General features: G+C 35.7%; 1 protein-coding gene across 5 annotated transcripts in view; it reads left to right on the top strand.

The window, feature by feature from the left end:
* LOC143233777 (voltage-dependent T-type calcium channel subunit alpha-1G-like) overlaps positions 1-17589 on the top strand; it is a 59292-nt gene that overhangs the window by 13053 nt on the left and 28650 nt on the right. For 4 of the 5 annotated variants that reach the window (XR_013018305.1, XM_076470427.1, XM_076470429.1 and 1 more), the window contains 8 exons: positions 2931-3102; positions 6034-6316; positions 6830-6922; positions 10151-10631; positions 11056-11259; positions 12080-12339; positions 12644-12795; positions 15258-15443. Coding sequence is in view for 4 of the 5 variants with exons in the window: in XM_076470427.1 (XP_076326542.1) it covers positions 2931-3102; positions 6034-6316; positions 6830-6922; positions 10151-10631; positions 11056-11259; positions 12080-12339; positions 12644-12795; positions 15258-15443 (1831 nt within the window). In the remaining variant the exon portion in view is untranslated. The remainder of the gene's footprint in view (positions 1-2930; positions 3103-6033; positions 6317-6829; positions 6923-10150; positions 10632-11055; positions 11260-12079; positions 12340-12643; positions 12796-15257; positions 15444-17589) is intronic. The other variant, XM_076470428.1, reaches the window with a different exon arrangement.

Below are 17589 nucleotides of genomic sequence, written 5' to 3' on the forward strand. Positions count from 1 at the left end.
ATAATGCCTGCATTGGCCAGTGCTATGACGGAGCTGCAGTCATGTTAGGGCACATCAGTGGCGTACAGGAGAGGTTCGGAAGAGAGGTGTCTCAGGCTGTGTATGTCCACTTCTATGCACACAGGCTCAACCTTGTGCTAGTTGATTGTGTGCACAATGTCCAGGCTGCAGCAGAGTTCTTTGTGACAAGTAAGAAGCTGTACATATTCTTCTCTACATCAGTTGTGCATGAAGAATTTCTGAAGGTACAGAAGGAGCTTGAACCCGTGAACCAGCACATAGAGTTGAAGCGACTGTCAGACACAAGATGGGCCTGCCAACATGCTGCTTGTCTGGCTGTGAAAAGAACCATCCCTGCCATTGTGATAACCCTAAAGCGTCTTGTGGAGAGGGACAATGTTCACAGAGCCACTGAATCAAAGGGCCTGTGCATCGTCCTACATCAGCAGTTTGTAACCAGTCTAGTGGCCATAGAAAAACTACTGCTGATGGCAAAACAGCTATTTGACCACTTCCAGTCACCTGACCTGCAGATAGCCTCTGCAGAGGACCTAGAACAATCTGTCATCTCTGGTCTCTCAGAAATGAGAACTGAAGCAGCATGGAAAGACTTGGAAAAGTCTGCTGAGGATGTATGTAAGAAAGTGGGAATACACACTGAGACGGTGCATCAAGGTGGACAACGATCTGTCCCCAGACACCTGGACGAATTCATAATCACATCTAGTACTAGCCAAATAGATGAACCAACACCAAATGCCAGGAGACAACCTTCTATGCCATCATAGACAGGATGCTCAACGAGCTGAATAGAAGATTCTCCTCTGATACCTGCAGTGTTTTGATGGGTGCAACTGCATTGAACCCCAAACACTCCACATTTCTGGACAAGAAAGCACTCTTAGGAATGGCAGCAAACTATAGTGTGGCAGAGGAGGACCTCGCAGTGGAGGTTTACCAGTTGAACCGGCTAATTGCCAGGAAGAAAGACAAGGGGCAGGAAGTATCCACACCATTGGAGCTTGCAACCATGCTGGAGCCATACAAAGATGCCTTCATGGATCTCCACAAACTTGTATGCATCGCTGTGACCCTGCCTGTCATTTCAGCTGCCTGTGAGAGAAGTTTCTCATGTCTGAAGCTTCTCAAGACATACTTGCGCAACAGCAGTGGTAACAACCACACCAGCAACCTTGCTGTCATATCAGTAAACTCCAGGAGGGCAAAACAACTCAATATTGATACTGTTATAGACACATTTGCTGCCAATCACCAAAACAGGTGCATTGTTTTGAAGTAATATTTATTATAAACACAACATGATGAAAGATAGTTAGCCTGATAGTGACCTTACTTTTCCTCAGAGTGTATTAACTTCACATGGGATAATTCGTTTCTGCTATGTAAACCATGTCTTTATGTTATATTTCTTTTGATTTGTAGCTTTACTCTTAATGGTATATTAAATGTTCAATCTAGGCTAATCTTGATTTTCTTTATTATTATGTATTACCTTGGGTGGCATTTAGGTGAGCTGCCTCTTTTACATATACGCATATTTTCATAAACAGATTATTTCTAATTTGTAATAATGAATTACTAATCAGAGTATGAATTTCCAGTGAAAACTGCATTGAAAACGCAGTTCAAAATAGCACACCTTTCTGAAACGTACATTATTATAAATTACCATCTATACTTCATATTGCTGGCATTTTGGGAAGCCCCTCCACAGTTTAACCTCAGCCCCCCCCAACGAAAATATCCTGGCGCTGCCACTGATTTAATATATTTCATGTGTGTGTTTGTTTGTGTGTGTGTGTTTTTCTTATAACAAAGCCACATCGGGCTATCTGCTCAGCCCACCGAGGGGAATCAAACCCCTGATTTTAGCGTTGTAAATCTGGAGATATACCGCTGTACTAGCGGGGGGCATATATTTCATACAAAATCAGCTGAGTTATATTTCATGTAATTATCTCTAAGATGAAATTCATGTAACTGTGACAAGTAGAAAACGAGAAATTACAGTAATTATATAATATCCCGTGTTTCTGTGTCCATCTAACTTTAGAAATGATCCTTGAAGAGTGGTTTATCTGCAATTATGGCAGATAGAGAGTTCATAATGTCCACTCCGGGCAGCTAGCTCTGCTCTACTAGGTCACCACGCGTCCTGTGTTTATAAAGTGAATTCCGGCTGAACTCTGGTGATATTTTTGTTCATACAGTCTTCAAAGAAGACAGCGAAGATATGAACATGGTAGGAATTAACCACATGAACCAAATCCGAATAACATCGTACAGGCCTTGCAAGGAATTCATTCCTATAGTCATGATTCAGAGCATTGTTTCTAATGAAGTTCAGATCAGTTCGTCCATCAGAGAACTGTTCTGAATCTGTTACCTCCAGCTACTTTGCAGTCTGAGTTGTTAATCTGTATGTCAGATTAATACATTCATCACAGAACTGCCATACAGCTGTTATCTTCAGCTACTGTACAGTCTCAGCTGTTAATCTGTCTGTCAGATCAGTACATTTGTCCGAGAACTTTTCGGAATCTGTTATATTCAGCTACCGTTTAGTTTGGGTTGCTATCCAGTGGACGCAATTATCAATGTTTGTGTTGTAACACTCGTGAGATTCTCACTAAAGAAAAACAAAATATTTTATATTTGAAACTTACTCCTATTCTGTAATTGTTATTGGTTAAATCTGAAACTTGTAATTTTGTAGAAGTATAAATTGTTTTATTTAATGCTTAGTTATAAAAATATTACCCATTTATGATCGGTGAAGTAGTTTTAAAGACCCGAGTTTTTGACATATACATGACAAGCTACGTTATAACAAGATATCATTGATGTTTTCCATTGAGAAAAATAAAATGTAAAGCTTGTGTTGTGACTATACTCCACATTATCTTTAGGTATGCGAATTCTGGTGATGCTTTTACTCGATACACTCCCAATGTTAGGAAACGTATTACTACTGTGTTTCTTCGTTTTCTTCATCTTCGGTATAGTTGGAGTCCAACTGTGGGCAGGTCTCTTGAGACAACGTTGTTACCTGGACTTACCAGAAAATGTTCGGTTCCCAGGGTAGGTGGACTGTTACGTTTATATTGTTATTGTAGTGTACACCGATATGTTGTTTACGATTCATTTATTAATAATTCTTGTATTATAGTACCACTAGAAAATACTCTCTCTCAACTATGGGAATTAAAAGATCCCTTGTGATCCAATATACCAATTCAACTTTTCCATTATTCCCAGTTACCCAAGGGCGTTCCATAATCGAAAGAAAATCCTGTGATATCTGAATATGTGTACCAAAATGTGGCCCTATTTACTTGTGGGTGGACGTATTCACACGGTTTGAAATATGGCGCCAAGGAACCCGAGGTGGTGCCATATTACGGCTCAGTGATCTCAAAAACCTAATTTTAGACTCCCATAATGCCTTGATAGAAGTTTCCTCATATTAAAAAAAAAGACGCCCTCCCTGGTCCCCTCAAGTTCCCACGCCAAGTTTGGCCGTACTGGTTCCAGAATATGGGAATAATTAGCTGGATATACATATAAATCTAAAAACTGAATTAACATAAGATATAAAGTGAATTATAATTAATACAACACGGAAACTACGAGTGAATTATAGTTAATAAAAGATAAACATGAAATTATAATTAATATAGGATGAAGAGTGAATTATGGTTAATGGAAAATGGACAGGAAATTTATAATTAATGTGGGGTGGAGAGTGAATTATGGTTAAAGGAAAATGGACAGGAAATTATAATTAATGTAGGATGGAAAGTGAATTATGGTTAATGGAAAATGGATAGGAAATTATAATTAATATAGAATGAAGAGTGAATTATAGTTAATAGAAAATGAACAGTAATTGTAATTAACATAGGATGGAGAGGGGATTATAATTAGTACAAGATAGAAAGCTACAGACTGAATTAAAATTGGGTGAAAATACCATACATAATATTATGTTCAATGCTAAAAACTAGACCATACATATCATTAGATTCAGTGTGAAAAGTGAGGTAAACAAGAGGTTAATTACTTCCCTCATTTGTTGTTTTTATCACGCCACCTAACGGTATATTTTCACACACTTATCAGAAATTGCTAAGTCTACTTACTCAGTAATACTGTTTCAGAAATTCCACACACGATATAGAGATTATGTTGTCTTGTTATTTTGAACTTCCAGTTTACTGTGTAGCTATGTCAGCCATGTTGGATTCTGCGTGAATCTTAGAAAGTAACGACCATCAACTTTAAAAATTAAACCTAAATAATAAACTGTGTTGTCATTATAACATGGTTGAATTAAAGAAGGCGTGGTGATACGTCACGTGGTTTACTATACTTAATAAACATAATATTTTATTATCAGTTCTCGGGTAAAATAAAGCTTACTTTTCGGTTTAACATTATGTAGAGAGTAAGCCCTCGTGTGACTTCTTATTGACTCACTTGCCTCTAGGGCTTTACGTTGCACTGGTTACGACTTTTCATAATGACACATCTAAAATACAAGAATGATAAGGCATCGAGGCTATTCAGTTCTTTGTAAATAATGAAAAGTACGAGTGTGTAGTTTGAGGCTATCATTAGGTTTGTCCACAAACGTGCATACTGGAAGAGTGTAGACACTGTATGTGATATTTTGGTCTATAGTGTACGCAAGTATAGAAAATTCTTTACGTGCCTCTACATTAAAAAAAAATTATAAAAATTGAGAAAAGATGAAGCAATGAATTAACCAACACGAACCTGGAATACACAGGTACAATATTACCATTTTATGAGTTTCTCTCAAGAACTGATTCTCTTTTATGAACGAACAATTAATCTCAGCAAGATAATGAGTAGCTGATTAAAAAAACTAGTTAATTAGTATGTCGTATTCTTTAAGATAATTACGTGCATACTGAAGCCTTATTATGTAGATATATACTGGTCTGTTCTATACAGATTTATATATTGATATCCTTTGTATACTTTTTTATATGTTTTTATATTTTGTTTTTTATATATTAATATCTTTTGTACAGACTTGTATATTAATACATTTTGTATTGACTTTCATGCTGATCTGTTCTTGTATCAAATGCTAACTATTGTAGTATCAAGTGTTGGTTGATTTTGTATTAAGTGTTGGTTATTGTATCAAATGTTAGCTACTGTTGTATCAAGTGTTACTTATTGTTATTGTGGCAAGTATTGGTTGTTGTTATATCAAGCGTTGGTTATTCTTGTTGTCTCAAGTGTTAGCTACTGTTATATCAAATGTTAGATGTTGTGGTATTGTGTGTTAGCTGTTGTTGTATCAAGTTTCGTGCATGACAACCGTAAAGTGAAAAGTGTAAGTTTTGTAACGAGTGTTGATTAAACACAGGTAACTTTTAAATGCCATTACATATTTCTAAGTTATATTTCAGTACACGCAATTCACGTCTTTTTCTTGACAGAATTTAGATAATCTCTCTCTCTGTCTGTGACCATTAAGGTCGGAATATTTCATGATACTCTTGTCGTATCTGTTATTAATAAAGAATACAGCAGTCAGAATAATTCAGATTATTAATAACGAGACTTGGCAGGACAGCCTAGAGTTTGTTTTATTATTACGGACCCGGCATGATCAGGTGTTTAGGGCGCTCGACTCGCAAGCTAAATATTGTGGGTTCGAATCCCCGTCACACCAAACATGCTCGTCCTTTCAGCCGTTGGGACGATATTATGTGGCGGTAAATTCCATTATTCGTTGGTAAAAGAGTAGTCCAAGAGTTGGCGGTAGGTGGTAAAGACTAGCTGCCTTCCCTCTGATCTTACGTTGCTCAGTTAGGGATGGCTAACGCAAATAGCCCTTGTGTAACTTTCCGTGAAGTTCAAAACAAACTTGAATAGTTGTGACGGAAGAGTTAAGGTGTTTTTTGACTAGAATAATCTAGCCAAACCTTCAAGGCTGGAGGGAAGTAAACAAGTTCTTCCTCTTGTTTCTAGAAATCTCCCCGCCTATTACAGGAACGATGACCCAGGTCAGGATTATATCTGTAGTTTAGAAAAAGATAACGGTATACACAAATGTCGAGACCTACCCCACTTCTCTTATCGGGGGATCACCTGTAATTCCACCGCTCTCCCCAGAAGCGACAACTCCCCCACCAACGATTCGTGCGTCAACTGGAACCAGTACTATAGGAACTGCCGAGCAGGCGAAAAGAATCCATTCCAAGGTGCGATATCCTTTGACAACATAGGCTTAGCGTGGGTAGCTATATTCTTGGTAAGTAACTTTGATTTTGGTTAGTGTTGGTGATCTATATATATGTATATAATATTCATTGTCAGTTATGCGTGCTCATGCGTGGTAGATTATTCATGATTAGGTTACTAGGATATTAAGTATTTCTTAATATTTTACACGTAAATTATATGAAAAAGAAATTATCGTTATAAGAATATTGCACTCTAGTTTGGAATCGTCGGAAGCACGGATAATTTTTTTTTTAATTATGATTTTGTCCAATAAACTTTCCTACAAAACAGTTTTAGTATAATATAAGCCAACACCAGTTCCTAACCATAGATTTAGTGTTTATGATGAAACACTAGCTTAAAACAACAATAAATATTTAGTTTTAAACTTTTATAATTAAGGAATTGCACAAAACTAAAGTTCTTATATTAGTATTTATTGGTTTTATTGACTGGTATAATGATGTGCTATAGAACATTTAGTAGTTTTCTTATATCCAGACTTTCATGATATAAGCTAATTCTTCTTTTTGTTCTCCAGGTAATTAGCTTGGAAGGATGGACAGATGTCATGTATTATGTTCAAGATGCTCACTCGTTCTGGGACTGGATCTATTACGTTCTTCTGATAGTGGTCAATATTTTAGTTTATTTATAAAATATCAAAACTAACTTGTTTTATTGCTACACAAGGTACTTACAAGGTGTGTTTTTTATTGCTTAGCACAAAGCTAAACATAGAACGGGCTATCTTTGCTGTATCCACAACGGGTAACGAAACCCTGATTCTATCGTTGTAAGTCTGCAGACATATTGCCGAACTACTGTGATCATTTCAGGGATATGTTTTGTATTTTATAAACTCCATCTTTTGCCAGTCAGTTTGAATAAATATATTTAATTTTGGTTCAGCGATATGCTCGATGTATCATAACGGTAAAAATGTGAAGCTCGCACATATATAGTCCAATATGGACCTTTGCACATAACAACAAAAACGAAGCACATCAAATAATTAGATCACATCTTGGGTCACGTAGCACATATGTACTTCTCATCCACGGATGTTTAAACGGATTCTCAGTTCTAATAATTTTAAACAACAGAATCTAGACAAAAGTGAATTTAACGTCTCCAACTATTGCAGGAAAGAACGACTTAATGTAAGGCTTACTGTTCATTTTATCAAGCGTTCAAATGACTTGATCGTTCACATAAATGATAACTACAAAGTAATTTTCATACAGTAGTCACAGACTTGGATAATCAGATTCATCAAGACGTGAGTTCAGAGAAACGTTCAATACGTTACGTCAGAGCTCACAAATTAAGTGTTTCGTGTTAAGATTAATGAATAGCGGGCGCGTAAATAAACATATCTCCACAATAAAGATTCTTCGGTAGAATTTACTTTAAAATCAAAAACTGACTCATCAAGAAACATAAACATAGATGAATTATGCTGTTACTGTATGTCGATGTTGTACGCGAATTATACTGTTACTGTATGTAGATATTGTACATGAATTAAAGTTGAACTAAGAAAGTGTTTACCAGTTTGACATTAAGGTTTCTTCTAGACAATGCCATCAAAAGACATATACACTCGTGGTGACAAGAAACCCACTTGTAGTAAAAATGTATCACAAGACGGCTGGTATGGGTGTTAATACTTTTATTCAAATAAAGTAGAGGAGGACGTTTCGATCTTCTGAGGTCATCTTGAGGTTAACAAAGAGAGTTTTCAACTGACCGTTGTAGTGCACATATCTTAGGGACGAGAGTGTAAACGGGTACGTTATTGTAGGTAGCATTTCAGTGTAAGTTAGGTTAATAGTTATTGGTATAAAAGTGTTCCCTTATATTGGTTTAATTTGGTTTGCGTTTTTGTATAAATAGGATATTTTTGATTTTGCATTTATTTATAATTCTTTAGTTAGTATCTGGGGTCACCCGCTAGTACAGCGGTAAGTCTATCGATTTACAACGCTAAAATCAGGGGTTCGATCCCCTTCGGTGGACTCAGCAGATAACCTGATGTGGCTTTGCTATAAGAAAAGACACTTTTAATATATGGGAGTTCTTTATGCTTACATTACATTTATTTGATTTGCAATGTTCAAAAACGTGTGAAGGTGTTTTTTTTGTGTCCTTTGAATGTAGTTTCTATTTTTCTGCTTGTTTCTCCAATATAGAAATAGTGGTAGTTGTTGTATTGTATTTTATAAATTATGTTGGTGTTGTGTTTGTTAGTGTAGTTTTTGCATAGTATGGACTTTAGTTATGTATCTGGTATTTGAATAAATTTAGTGTTTACTGAAATGTTGTGTTTTGTTATAAGTTTTTACCAAATGTTGGTTATTTTTTTACTGATATCAGGAACATGGTATGCAGCAGTATAAGGTTTTGTAGTTTGTTGTATCTTGGGATTTATTATTGTTTGTTTGTTGTTGGTCTAGGTGTGTGCGTATAATTTTTTCACGGATTTTGGAGGAAATTTGTTGATGTTGATGAAGTGTTGTTTTATTTTGTTGATTTCATCATTAATTTTATCTGGTTAACATAGTTTTGTGTCTGTGTTTATCTGGTTTCTTAATATGTTGAGTTTTTGTTTTGTTTCATGTGCTGAGTCCCAGCGAATCTATAACCCAGTATGGATGATTTTTTCTGTGGATTTCTGTTTTGAATTGTGTATTGGTTCTTGTTATCTTGAGATTAAGAAATGTTATTTGGTAAGTTTTTCCTGTTCACAAGGGAACTTAATGTTGGGGTGTATCGAGTTAACGTGGTTGAAAAAACTAAGTGCGTCTTCTGTAGGTGTGAATCCAGCAATTGTATCATCAACATATCTGTGCCGGTTTTGTGGCGTGTGTAAAGCAGAATTAATCGCTTGAGATTTAATGTGTCATGAAAATGTTGGCTAGAACTGGTGATACAGGATTTCCCATACGTGGGCCATTTGTAGGTAGTTTTGGTTATTGAACATAAAGTTAGTTTTGGTTGTAGTGAATTCTATGAGTTGCTCATTGGTTGCTGGGGATGTGTATTGGGGTCTTGGATATAAATTTCTAAAGCTATCTTGCAGACTTCGGTAGCTGGGACTTCTGTAAAGAGGGAGATTACATCAAAACTGGCCATTAAGGCTTCATGATTTAGTTGATTAAGAATATATTTAAAGTTAAAAGAGTCTTTGAAAAATGAGTCTGCTGATGTTATATATTTAGAAAATGCCGACAAGATTGTAGTTGAATGATTCATAGGTCAACAATAGGGATCGTAGTCGACACTGGAAACGAAATGTCAGGTTTTCATTTAAAGAAACGTGTTTGTGATGAATACTGTATACGTAGCGACTCTTACGCATATTACGTAACGATTGAAACCTTCCGTTGTTGAAGATTATCCACAAATTTCATTTTCCCACGTCAATCAGTGGCATAGCGATAAGTTTACGAACTTACAACTCTAAAACCCGAGGACTGAATTGGATACAGCAAATATCCCACTGTGGGTTTGCTCTAAACCTAAGGAAATATTTGTTAACCACTCAAAAACTATTTGCTTTTCTTTTTTTAACCTGTTTGTTTTTGTTTTTTAGCTTACTGCTCAACATAAAAAACCGATACCATAGTTGGAAAAGAAAATTATCAACCAAGCTGTTAGTATTTTCTATGTATTGTTAGTAAGACCTATATGTTTAGAGAAATCGTGGGCCTGTATGTGTGCCAGTTTCAGAATGGCATTGCGTCTCTGTGTAATAAATTATCTATATTTAGATTTTGGTTTCGTGTTTTCCAGAGACATAATGGTAAGGTGTAAAAGTTTTACTTCCGGCTAATAAGTGATTCCCGGTTTATTTCAGATAGGATCATTTTTTATGATAAACCTTTGTTTGGTTGTGATCGCCACCCAGTTTTCTGAGACCAAGAAACGCGAGATGGAACGAATGAGACAAGAGCGGGCCAGGTACCACTCGAACAGCACCCTCACGAGTGTGTCCGAACCTCTTGGGTGTTATACAGAAATGATAAGATACTTAGCTCACCTGGGGAGACGAGCAAGACGGAGGTTCGTCTATTGGTACCGACGGATGCGCCGGAAACGAAGAAGGGAGGAATTTCTTCGCTCGATGTGTTCTTTAACGCAGCAATACACTGGTGAACACGTCTCAAATAAACGAACTTCAGAGCTAATGCTTGACTCACGTCATCACGTTCCAAAAACCTGTTCAAATAGCAGCTCTTTTACCCCATCTACAACACCTCCTACGTCCCCACGTCCCCCATCGTTGCTCAAGATACCAAGTATCTCGAGTTTATCGTACAGTTCCGATAAAACCAAAGGTAGGGATGAAGTTTCTTGACTTTTACCAGTAGAGGGTGCTGTGTGTGTTTATACTGTGTATACTTCCGCCTGATCTTAGTACTGTAGAGTAGAAAATCCTGTCGAGAGAGTAAGTTGGATTTACGGGTTTATTTAATTGTTAATGGTGCGTAAATTATGATAACCCATGTACTAACAATCACCATCAGTTACATACGTCATATTTCAACGTTCTAACTTCTAACTATTCCCTGTACAAAAGAAAACACCACCAGTTACTGACGTCATGTTTTAACATTGTTTCTTCTAACTATTCTCTGTACAAACAATCATCATCAGTTACTGACGTCATCTTTCAACGTTGTAACTTCTAACTATTCTCTGTAGTAACGAACACCATCAGCTACTGACGTCATATTTCAACATCTTTTATTTTCTATTTAGTGGAAGCCGCTTTAGCTCAGAAAGAGACCCCGTCATCCCCGAAGGTGTCAGTTCTTCTCACTAACGTGCCCTCTAGTGTCAGTAGAGACCGTCAACTGACCTGTGCTGAACTGCTGGCTTTGACCAGCGTTAAAGGAGCTCTTCAGGCTGCAGGCTTTGTTGGTAGTTTTTCCATGCATTGTTTATACTCATCTGTACAGAAAGGTCAGTTAACAACAAACAACAAAACTTGATCAGAAGTGGTGTATAAAGCTATACTGTTCAACTTAATGAGGGGTTTAGTAATCTCCGTGAAGCTACAGGTTAATGTTTTATAGTGTACTGTTTAACTTAATGTTGGGTTTAGTGATCTCCGGGAAGCCTCAGGTTAATGTTTTATAGTGTACTGCTTAACTTAATGTTGGGTTTATTGATTTTCTTGAAGCTACAGGTTAATATTTTATAGTTTACTGCGTAACTTAATGTTGGGTTTAGTGATCTCCAGGAAGCCCCAGGTTAATGTTTTATAGTGTACTGTTAAACTTAATGTTGGGTTTAGTGATTTTTTGAAGCTACAGGCTTGTGTTTTATAGTGTACTGTGTAACTTAATGTTGGATTTAGTGATCTTCTTGAAGCTACAGATTAATGTTTTATGGTGTACTGTTCAACTTAAATGTTGGGTTTAGTGATTTTTTGAAGCTACAGGTTAGTGTTTTATAGTGTACGGTTCAACTTAATGTTGGGTTTAGTGATTTTCTTGAAGCTACAGGTTAGTGTTTTATAGTGTACTGTTTAACTTAATGTTGGGTTGAGTGATCTCCCTGAAACTAGAGGTTAATATTTTACAATCTACTGTTTAACTTAATGTTGGGTTTAGTGATGTTTTATAGTGTATTATTTAACTATCTACCATCATTTACCTAACAGTGCTAACGCTTGTGTCATTTGTCCTGTGACAAAGTAAAAGTCGTGAGTTTATATGTAACACACGTACTAGTTGTTACATGGTAAGTTGTATTTTTGAAAACCTTATCTGTATACCAGTAGGGATCAAACACCACCCTGACCCAGTTATGCTGCACTTCTCGGAAGATCAGGAAAGTAGTCCTAACGATGGTGACTGGAGCGATCTGGAGTCAGATGGTAATGGCAAATTGCCGAACGAACAGCGGAGGTCGTGGTTGTGGTGGATGCCTCACCAAGCTAAGCTGACATCTGTGGTAAACCACAGGTACTTTCAACGAGGAATATTTACAGCAATATTGTTCAATACAGTTAGTATGGGGATAGAGTATCACGACCAGGTAGGTGTTGAGAGCCAATCACAGCTGTTCATGTCACAACTGTACTTATGTATCAAAGTTTAGCTGTTCATATTGTAGCAATTTAAAGAACCAAATCATAGTCAAACTGTCCATTATTATTTAAGATTGCAGAGAGCAAATCTCAGTTAAACTACTGACGTGGCGTTAAAACACGTAACAATTAAGTGTTCAACATTAGAGTGACGTAGGTAACTAATAGATACGATATTATCCTTCACAAGTTTTAATGAACCATGAACATTATGTGTGTTTGTGTTAAAAGCATATTTTTTTTACTTCCTAGCCAGAAGAACTGACCCATGCTGTAGAACTTAGTAATCTGGTGTTCACGTGTATTTTTGGTGTTGAAATGGTCCTTAAAATTATGGCAGAAGGACTGTTTGGATACATAAGTAATGGTTTCAATATGTTTGATGGAACCATCGTTGTCATAAGGTATGTTCTACTTAACATGATTCATATATACAGAACTCTTTTTGTTTTATTCAACATGATTCATATATACACAACTGATTGTTTATTTTAGGTTCGAAGTGGTCTGTGGTGTTTACTTAGATATGTCGGGAAGTTATACAGATCGAGAGCCAGTTCTAACATTAAATTTGCGAAAGTGTCTTTTAACAGATAATATTTTATTTTAAGGGATACATTCATGATATCAGATAAACACGTAGATTGATACCAAATAATAAAACCCTATAGCATTGGAAAGGTGAGTATTTCTTCAATTTTTATCGTATTATACAAGTTATAAATATAATTGTAGTGTGTTCTAAACATGGATAAAAAGATTGAGAAACATTATATTTCTAAACCATTAAAACCTCATTGTTTTCTTAAACATGATTTAATTTTCTGGAAAAATATATTTGTTTTTACTGATAGCATTATAACCACCATAACTTTGTGGGGAGCTCAGCTGGTTGGCGGGTATTCAAATCAAGTTATCTTTCGACATTCTAACATATCAGCTGTACAGTAGCAAAGTTTAGTTTTCTAGTCAATGTCCTAAGATACCTAAAGACATGAGTTTTACTTTTCGCTGCTTGAATGGAACAAGATTGCTGAGAGAGAGTTTTCTTCACAGATTTTAAATTATTATTTTTTTCTGAAAGAAGAAATCGTCACAAACACAGTTGTTAATTTTGACTGCGTGTGGACAAATCCGCTAGGATTTGGTGTGTCTAGTTTTAAGAACGAAATCTGCTACGATCGTTGAAACTGGAGTCCCCTTGTGCGACAACGGCAAGTCTACGAACTTAAAACGCTAAAATGCAGGGTTAGATTCCTCATGATGGACACATGTGATAGCTCTCAGTACCTTTGCTCTATTAAAAAGAAAACTGTTGAAAATGTGAAGACAATAACTGTACCATTGATCTGTTGATAATGCTAGACTGTAACAGGTGTATCATTGATTTGTTGGTAATACCAGACTGTAACAGGTGTACCATTGATTTGTTGGTAATACCATACAGTAATTGATGTACCATTGATCTGTTGGTAATACCATTCAGTAATTGATGTACCACTGATCTGTTGGTAATACCATACAGTAATTGATGTACCACTGATCTGTTGGTAATACCATACAGTAATTGATGTACCACTGTTCTGTTGGTAATACCATACAGTAATTGATGTACCACTGTTCTGTTGGTAATACAATACAGTAATTGATGTACCATTGATCTGTTGGTAATACCATACAGTAATTGATGTATCTTTGATCTGTTGGTAATACTAGACTGTAACTGATGTACCGTTGATCTGTTGGTAATACTATACAGTAAATGATGTACCATTGGTTTGTTGGTAATAATATACTGTAACTGGGGGCATCAGTGCAGAGTTTTGATCCGAAGAAAGTGACGTCTTCAAAATTAAGGTTTTTTTTTTTATCTTATAGAATTATTTAAACAAGTTAAATAAAATTTATGTTCTTGATTTCAAACAATTTTAATTCATATTGTAGTCTATTCAAAGGACCACATCCAACCTTAAGAACAGAACCAGTTCTCCAAATACAATTATCTGTAGAACATGCCATGAAATCTTTTAACATTGAATACACTAATTAAAGAAATTGTATTAAAATTTGTTGGATCCACACTTCAGGCCTAACGAATCACATTCTGTGGAATCCACACTTCAGACTTGGCGAACCATATTCATATACAAACTTACATTATTTATTAGAAAGATGATGAAGTGACAGACGAACCCATTAATAAATTTCAAGGTATTTTTTCACGAGTCATTACGCATCCTAGGAGAGAAAAGTCACCAGTTCGAAGAGAATATCACGTGCTACAACCGAAAGTATATTTTACTTCTTGTAACGAAAATACAACAGACAGTAACCATTGAGGGAAACACTATATGATGTCGAAATGTATTGGAGTGTTTTACCGAAATTATTTTAATTTTTTAATTTGTGTTTTAAAACCGATATTCGTCTGATGTGGAATAAACGTTTGCTTTATGCACTCGCTCCCCGCTAGTACAGCGGTATGTCTCCAGATTTACAACGCTAAAATCAGGGGTTCGATTCCCCTCGGTGGGCTCAGCAGATAGCCCGTTGTGGCTTTGCTACAAGAAAAACACAAACACACACAAACGCTTTATGCACTCATGTCCCAAAATTAAAACAACAGAGAGGTTTATCTGTAATAACCGTCTTTCTCTTGCTTGTGAAGTTAACGAACGGTCTCGTTCGGCCATTTTCTTCAGGATAGTGAAAATGGCTTTCTTTATAGTTGTGAAACAGTGTTTGTTTCTTGTTTGTTGTGGGCCTGTTTGGGAGGAGTTGAAATGGTTTTACGCATCAAATATTTTGTTATAGGCTTGTGTCGGAGGATAGAAATTGGTTGATATATAAGTTTTTCTTTTTACAGTGTGGTGGAGTTGTCTCATAGCAACGGAAGTGGATTATCAGTGTTACGAACGTTTCGTTTACTAAGGATTGTTAAACTTGTTCGATTTCTACCTGCAATGCGGCGCCAGCTGGTGGTAATGCTTCGAACTATGGATAATGTTGCAGTCTTCTTTTCTTTGCTTGTACTTTTCATCTTTATATTCAGGTAAGATTCAGTTAATAGTTGTGTACAGTGTTTAAGTTAATAGTTGTGTGTACAGTTTTTAAGTTAATAGTTGTGTGTGCAGTGTTTACATTAATAGTTTAGTTTTGTATACAGCGCTCAAGTTAATGGTTGTTTAGAGTGTTCGAAATGATATATCTCAGAACGGCTGATATGGGTATTAACACTTTTACTATTAAAGCAGATTTCTCGTCATCGCGAGTGTTTGTAAAGGTTACGTAATTTTAAAAACTATTTTAAGTTTTCATGTGAATGTGGTTTGACATCTAGTTTTGTATGGTGAGGTAAACATTACGTTTTCTAGTTTAAAGTGCTTAATAAATAAATATTTCTTTGTTTTAAGCTGATGAACTGTTTTCTTTGTTAAAAGAAAGTGATCAAAATAAAGACGTTAGAAATTGCATTAACATGTGGTATAAACACTTCATGAATCTAAAGACGACATCTTTACCATCTTTATGACAGCGGATATATAACACACCCACTCACCATCCTTTTTACACCATTACATCTGGAGATGTATCGAAAACAGCCTAACTAACACACGACTCATAACCCAATCTTCTTTACAATGTTTGTTAATTTATTCAGTGTTATTTTTCTCTATATTCTTTGCACGTCATTATAATATTGTAACGGTATTTAGTTTATAAAATAAAACAAAATAATTTTACCCTGTTTTAGCTTCACTCGTATTTTATGTGTCGTTAGTCAAACACAAACGGTTGTCTTGAATACATGGAAGTGGCTATGCTGTTAGTAGAAGGGCAACATTCAACACAAGATAACTAGTTTCCTATGAAGTTAAAGACTCGTGACAATAGCGCCGTGGCTAAACGTATATATTATGCTGTCTTTTGTTTGTGCTTGTATTCACTGTTTAATTTGTACTGTTTACGCTCGTGAGAAAAGGTAAAGTTTATAAGAAGACCTGGGTATCATTATTAAACCTCGTGACATAGACATCGGTGTATACAGTTACAAATCTTTATATAGTAAAGAGGTGTTCGCTGCCCAACGTTGCAGATAAAAATTGCAAAAAGTTGAAAAGTGAGAAAGCAAAATGTGTGCTATGTTTCATAAATCAACTGTTTCTCGTTGCTAGGTAACACAGAAATGTATAAACTGATATTACCATGGAACCGTATGCGAAAAGTAATGTCACAACTGGTTGAAAAGTTGAAACCTAGATTAATAGCCGCTGTTATTAGAACCGAATATTTGAAGTGTAAAGAAAGTGGAATGATTTACATATTAAATACTGTATTCAGGTCTAATTATTTAAGGAAATTCACGTCTTCGAGAAATCGATATCTTTTCAATACATTGTTGAAACCTGTTTTTTGACGCTTATTAAATATAGACCGTTTTACTTGACATACAGGCTATTTTTCTTTGCATCTTTGGGATTTCTTCCGAAGAAACAGTCAATCTACGGCTCGAAAGAAGAAACACCAGTTCTATTAGCTGTACCATATACTGGTGAAAACAAGACATTAATTTCTCACTTTCCATGAAAAGTTTTTATTGTTAAACAAAGTATATCTTCATCCATTTCTTTTTTTAAAAATTGATATAAATAAAGGTTAATACTTGAAAATCCACATTTCGTGCCAAAATATTTGTCGTTATTTGTGGATTAAGAAACATCAAGAATCAGTAAAAATTAGTGGAACCTTATGAGGATGGGAGAAGTTCCGTGGAAGTAGTATATCCAAAACTACATATTTAGTTCAACCACGTGGGAATAGGAGAAGTAATATATTGAAAACTACTTATTTAGTATAACCTTATGAGGATAGGAGAAGTTCCGTGGAAGTAATACATTCAGAACTACATATTTAGTAGAATCATGTGATGATGGGAGAAGTTTTGTGGAAGTAATACTTTCAAAACTACGTATTTAGTAGAACCACTTGAGGATGGGAGAAGTTCCGTGGAAGTAATATATTCAAAACTATATATTTAGTAGAACCACGTGAGGATTGCGGAAGTTCCATGGAAGTAATATATCGTAAATTACATATTCACTAGAACCACGTGAGAATAGAAGAAGTAATATATTTAAAACCTAGATATTTAGTAGAACCACGTGAGGATGGGAGAAGTTTCCTGGAAGTAATATATC

Source organism: Tachypleus tridentatus, chromosome 12 (assembly GCF_004210375.1).
Source record: "Tachypleus tridentatus isolate NWPU-2018 chromosome 12, ASM421037v1, whole genome shotgun sequence".
Classification (NCBI taxonomy): Eukaryota; Metazoa; Arthropoda; class Merostomata; order Xiphosura; family Limulidae; genus Tachypleus; species Tachypleus tridentatus.